We start from the raw sequence: 6,186 nt of genomic DNA, 5'->3' as shown, positions 1-6,186 counted from the left end.
AGTCCAGAGATTTCTATCTCCTCCTCTCAAAATGCAACCGGTTATTTACTTGTAAATATTTAAATTAGTTCAAACTGATGTGGAAACTTTGTCAGTGGGGAGTGTGTGTGTGTGCGTGCGTGTAGTGTGCGCCCCCCTGCCTGCCAGTGGGTTTTTAACAGCACTCACAAATCATCTTGGGATTTTGCCCTGCCCCCTCCCTTCTTTTCCGGTTCTCAGTTAAAGCTTTCGGGACTGGAATCAAGGACTTAAGCATGCATTGTGTTTCACCCTCCAGAGTTAAATAACATTCAAGAAATATCATCAAAGAACCGAACTCTCAATGATCAACTTGACTAAATTTCTGCAAGTTTTAAAAAGTATATGCCTAATTTATATACCTTGCAACAAAAAATTCATACTCAATTAGATATTATGTAACATATATGTTCCGAAAGCCACTTTCAATATACCAAAAAAAAAAAAAATGTTTCAAAGACATCAAATAGCATAAAACACTGTGCCGCAGAGAAGGAAGAAATGCACTTAAAGCACCGATGAAAATGGCGTGCAGTATAATTACCTCAAATTGCTGTTCGCTTGACACCCTGACACTAATTTTATTCAAGCCATTGGGAAATAAATGTTTTAAAAGCACTCCTTTCCGAATGGTGGAGCTGGTGGGGGCTGTGAGCTCGTTAAGGAAAGGAAAGGGTAAAGTTTCCAGCACGCAAAAAGAATCAAATAATCCATTTAAAATAGCGTCTATGTAGATCGTCAGCCTTTTATGCCCACATTTTTAACGCTTGCCCTGTACGTGGATTGATTTTTTTTTTCTTTCAGCATTCCTTAGCCAGATGGATTTTTGCTACTGCAGATCAGCAGAGGGTGTCAGATCTTTCAGAGTGCACCAGGCTGGAACGAGCAGAGCTTCTTAGCAACTCTCTTCTCCGCCCCCCCTCCCCTCATTCTCGCGCTCTCTTCCTCCCTCAGACAACTCGCCCCCCGCCCTCCGCCCCCCTCCACGTAATTCCGAAAGAGCAGAAGAAAGAGAAGGAGAATAGCAAAAGAAGAGCTAGTAAGCTAGAGCGAGAGCACAGAAAAAAAAAGAAAAACGGAAAAAAAAAAAAAAAGCCTTAAGAGGACCGAAGGGGAGGAAAGGAAAAGGATGGACAACCACAAAACGCAGCGATTGCGGAAATTTTCCAGCGCCATTGGCTGGGAAGCGTGAGTCCTTCGGTCGGGCGTGATTTCAGCACCGGGGGGACTGGACAGCACCTCGGGGGGACTTCTGGGCAACCGGCAACCACAGCAAGAACTCCACCAGCAGCCTCAACAACAGAAGCCGCGGAAAACCCTGCTTTGTATCAGAGAGGCAAGGTCAGTCCGACGCACAGCCATGCACAGGCAGTGCGCCTGTACTACGCTGCAAACCCTCTGCTTGTTTCTCTAACATGCACTTGCTTCTAATTACTAGCATTGTTTCATTTCTGATCAGTGAGGATCAGTAGATGAGATTCTGTAAGGGTGTACTTTTAATTTATATGTATATATTTAACTTCTTTTGCTGTTATTTTTAAAGGGTTGTGGGGGAGTGGGGTTTTTTTCCTACTTTTTTTTTTTTTTTTTTTTTGCTTGCCTTGCACTACGTGCCTGGATAGTTTGTGGATATAATTATTGACTGGCGTCTGGGCTATTGCAGTGCGGGGGGGTTAGGGAGGAAGGAATCCACCCCCACCCCCCCAAACCCTTTTCTTCTCCTTTCCTGGGTTCGGACATTGGAGCACTAAATGAACTTGAATTGTGTCTGTGGCGAGCAGGATGGTCGCTGTTACTTTGTGATGAGATCGGGGATGAATTGCTCGCTTTAAAAATGCTGCTTTGGATTCTGTTGCTGGAGACGTCTCTTTGTTTTGCCGCTGGAAACGTTACAGGGGACGTTTGCAAAGAGAAGATCTGTTCCTGCAATGAGATAGAAGGGGACCTACATGTAGACTGTGAAAAAAAAGGCTTCACAAGTCTGCAGCGTTTCACTGCCCCGACTTCCCAGTTTTACCATTTATTTCTGCATGGCAATTCCCTCACTCGACTTTTCCCTAATGAGTTCGCTAACTTTTATAATGCGGTTAGTTTGCACATGGAAAACAATGGCTTGCATGAAATCGTTCCGGGGGCTTTTCTGGGGCTGCAGCTGGTGAAAAGGCTGCACATCAACAACAACAAGATCAAGTCTTTTCGAAAGCAGACTTTTCTGGGGCTGGATGATCTGGAATATCTCCAGGCTGATTTTAATTTATTACGAGATATAGACCCGGGGGCCTTCCAGGACTTGAATAAGCTGGAGGTGCTCATTTTAAATGACAATCTCATCAGCACCCTACCTGCCAATGTGTTCCAGTATGTGCCCATCACCCACCTCGACCTCCGGGGTAACAGGCTGAAAACGCTGCCCTATGAGGAGGTCTTGGAGCAAATCCCTGGTATTGCGGAGATCCTGCTAGAGGATAACCCTTGGGACTGCACCTGTGATCTGCTCTCCCTGAAAGAATGGCTGGAAAACATTCCCAAGAATGCCCTGATCGGCCGAGTGGTCTGCGAAGCCCCCACCAGACTGCAGGGTAAAGACCTCAATGAAACCACGGAACAGGACTTGTGTCCTTTGAAAAACCGAGTGGATTCTAGTCTCCCGGCACCCCCTGCCCAAGAAGAGACCTTTGCTCCTGGCCCCCTGCCAACCCCTTTCAAGACAAATGGGCAAGAAGATCATGCCACCCCAGGGTCTGCTCCAAACGGAGGTACAAAGATCCCAGGCAACTGGCAGATCAAAATCAGACCGACAGCAGCGATAGCGACGGGTAGCGCCAGAAACAAACCCTTAGCTAACAGTTTGCCCTGCCCTGGGGGCTGCAGCTGCGACCACATCCCAGGGTCGGGTTTAAAGATGAACTGCAACAACCGGAACGTGAGCAGCTTGGCTGATTTGAAGCCCAAGCTCTCTAACGTGCAGGAGCTTTTCCTACGAGATAACAAGATCCACAGCATCCGAAAATCGCACTTTGTGGATTACAAGAACCTCATTCTGTTGGATCTGGGCAACAATAACATCGCTACTGTAGAGAACAACACTTTCAAGAACCTTTTGGACCTCAGGTGGCTATATATGGATAGCAATTACCTGGACACGCTGTCCCGGGAGAAATTCGCGGGGCTGCAAAACCTAGAGTACCTGAACGTGGAGTACAACGCGATCCAGCTCATCTTCCCGGGCACTTTCAATGCCATGCCCAAACTGAGGATCCTCATTCTCAACAACAACCTGCTGAGGTCCCTGCCTGTGGACGTGTTCGCTGGGGTCTCGCTCTCTAAACTCAGCCTGCACAACAATTACTTCATGTACCTCCCAGTGGCAGGGGTGCTGGACCAGTTAACCTCCATCATCCAGATAGACCTCCACGGAAACCCCTGGGAGTGCTCCTGCACCATTGTGCCTTTCAAGCAATGGGCAGAACGCTTGGGTTCCGAAGTGCTGATGAGCGACCTCAAGTGTGAGACGCCGGTGAACTTCTTTAGAAAGGATTTCATGCTCCTCTCCAATGACGAGATCTGCCCCCAGCTGTACGCTAGGATCTCGCCCACGTTAACTTCGCACAGTAAAAACAGCACTGGGTTGGCGGAGACCGGGACGCACTCCAACTCCTACCTAGACACCAGCAGGGTGTCCATCTCGGTGTTGGTCCCGGGACTGCTGCTGGTGTTTGTCACCTCCGCCTTCACCGTGGTGGGCATGCTCGTGTTTATCCTGAGGAACCGAAAGCGGTCCAAGAGACGAGATGCCAACTCCTCCGCGTCCGAGATTAATTCCCTACAGACAGTCTGTGACTCTTCCTACTGGCACAATGGGCCTTACAACGCAGATGGGGCCCACAGAGTGTATGACTGTGGCTCTCACTCGCTCTCAGACTAAGACCCCAACCCCGACAGGGGAGGGCAGAGGGAAGGCGATACATCTTCTCCCGCCGCAGGCAACCCCCCGGGGGCTGGAGGGACGTATACCCAAATCCTTCAGCCTGAATGGGCATAAGTAGATAAATAACTGTGAGTTCGCACAACCGAAAGGGGCTGACCCCTTACTTAGCTCCCTCCTAGAAACAAAGAGCAGACTGTGGCGAGCTGGGAGAGCGCAGCCAGCTCGCTCTTTGCTGAGAGCCCCTTTTGACAGAAAGCCCAGCACGACCCTGCTGGAAGAACTGACAGTGCCCTCGCCCTCGGCCCCAAGGCCTGTGGGGTTGGATGCCGCGGTTCTATACATATATACATATATCTACATCTATATAGAAAGATAGATATCTATTTTTCCCCTGTGGATTAGCCCCGTGATGGCTCCCTGTTGGCTACGCAGGGATGGGCAGTTGCACGAAGGCATGAATGTATTGTAAATAAGTAACTCTGACTTCTGACAAAAATCAAAAAGTGCTGCATGGCTCGCATGGAATCCACGCGCTCCAGGGACTCTGCCCGCCCCCGCGACTGGAGAAGGCATCTCCTTCACAGCACCCACCCTCTTACCTGATAAGTTCCATCGTATCAAACTTTCTATAAACAAAATACAGTATAATCAGAAAGTGCCATTTCGCCATTATTTGTGATCGGTAGGCAGTTCAGAGCATACGTTAACTGTGAAAAAAAAATGTAAAGGTTTTATTTAAGACATTTGCATGGCTAGTCATCAGTCCATTTTATGAGTTAACAATGTATTTTGTTGAGGGAAGTTTTTAGGGGTTGTTTTGGGTTCTTTTATTTTGATGGTGATGTTTTATTTTATTTTATTTTTTTGAGGGGAACTTTTTTAATACATATCCAATAATGCCTTTCATCTGAATGTAAAATAAGTACCCATGATTTCTATTATAGTATCAGTGTAATTATTTAAAAAATGATTTTGAGGCAGTTAAGCATGACCAATTAATGTCACTCTAGTGCTTAGGCTGCGATCCTATGGTAGCAATTCTGTGCTGGTATAAATCTTACTTATAAAGTAGGAAAAAAGAACCGAGGAAGCACGTGAAACTTACTAATTCTATTCGAGGATTTTATAATGGCATATTTTTTCAGTATTAAAGTGAAAATGTTTTCAACTCTGGGTCCTTACCTTTTTCCAGCTTCATATTTACAAGTGGTAAATTGGATTTGCGGTGGAAGAGACAGGGGAGGGAAACGGTTGGGGGTAGATCCCTTCCTGAGCTCCATTAAGGCTCTTTCTCTATCTAATCGCCTTACTTAGCTTTTTACCCTTTAAGTAGCTCCTCTTCCCTCGCCCCACCCTCCACCCCACCCCCACCTTCGCTCAGACTTCACCGGCTTTCCCTAGCCCATAAAGATCTTGCCCCAACACACACCCCTTCATTTTGTCCCCTCTCCAAATGCAGCGGTGAATCCCTTTATTAATACTGGAAATCCCTCAGTGCTGCTTTTGTTGGTGCTGCCCACACTGCAGATATATTAAGGATGTTAGGAGAGATTTGATTTAATTGACTCTGCCTAGATCGGTCTCATTAAACAGAGTGGAGATTTCATTGGTCAGCACTTCTCAATGAAAGACAGACCTAATGACTGGCATTTGAGATGCTGCTGGCATTTTGAATTCAACATCTGCTGAAAATGGTAAAACTAATTAGTGCCCACCCACCATCCCCACCCCAGCAACTGCATATTGAAATTTGTTAAAGCACTCATCTTTATGGAAATTAATCATTATCCTAAAGAAGTGTTTCTCTCCCATCATCCGGATTTCTGGTTGTGGCCCAGCAATTAACAAAAACAGCATTCAACTGTTGGAATTTTTTGAACCAATGTAACTCTGGCCTCAATCATATTCCTCTGGGATTTCTAAACAACAGTTAAGCTACAAAAAGCAAACAAAACCACGCATATTGATGGAGTCTGCATTCCACCACATATCCACCCTTGAGAAGTATGTCAAAAGACTGCAGACTATAGATTTTTTTTAATATAGGATTATAAATCAGCTACTGAAAGACCCCAGAGCAGTTGTAAGTAGATCTGCCATCTAGAACTCATATTCTAAAGGGAAGTGATTTCCCAGAACAGTAACGTTCTGGAATATGTATTATTTATTTTAACACTTTTTTAATAAAATCTTTATTATAAACCATGACTATTCCTAAGGCCATTCATCATTTTCTCTCT

The 6,186-nt window shown here is 45.9% G+C and overlaps 1 protein-coding gene across 1 annotated transcript; it reads left to right on the top strand.

The window, feature by feature from the left end:
- Positions 1-951: 951 nt before the first annotated feature.
- SLITRK1 (SLIT and NTRK-like family, member 1) lies at positions 952-4,442 on the top strand. The gene is made up of 2 exons (XM_011940672.1): positions 952-1,359; positions 1,800-4,442. The coding sequence occupies exon 2, from the start codon at positions 1,853-1,855 to the stop codon at positions 3,941-3,943; it is 2,091 nt and encodes a 696-aa protein (XP_011796062.1). The 5' UTR covers positions 952-1,359; positions 1,800-1,852; the 3' UTR covers positions 3,944-4,442.
- Positions 4,443-6,186: the final 1,744 nt, after the last annotated feature.

The sequence above is a fragment of the Colobus angolensis genome, unplaced genomic scaffold (assembly GCF_000951035.1).
Source record: "Colobus angolensis palliatus isolate OR3802 unplaced genomic scaffold, Cang.pa_1.0 Scaffold191, whole genome shotgun sequence".
In the NCBI taxonomy this organism is placed as follows: domain Eukaryota; kingdom Metazoa; phylum Chordata; class Mammalia; order Primates; family Cercopithecidae; genus Colobus; species Colobus angolensis.
Note: the sequence above shows the minus strand (reverse complement) of the source record. Positions and strands in the feature narration are given on the sequence as shown.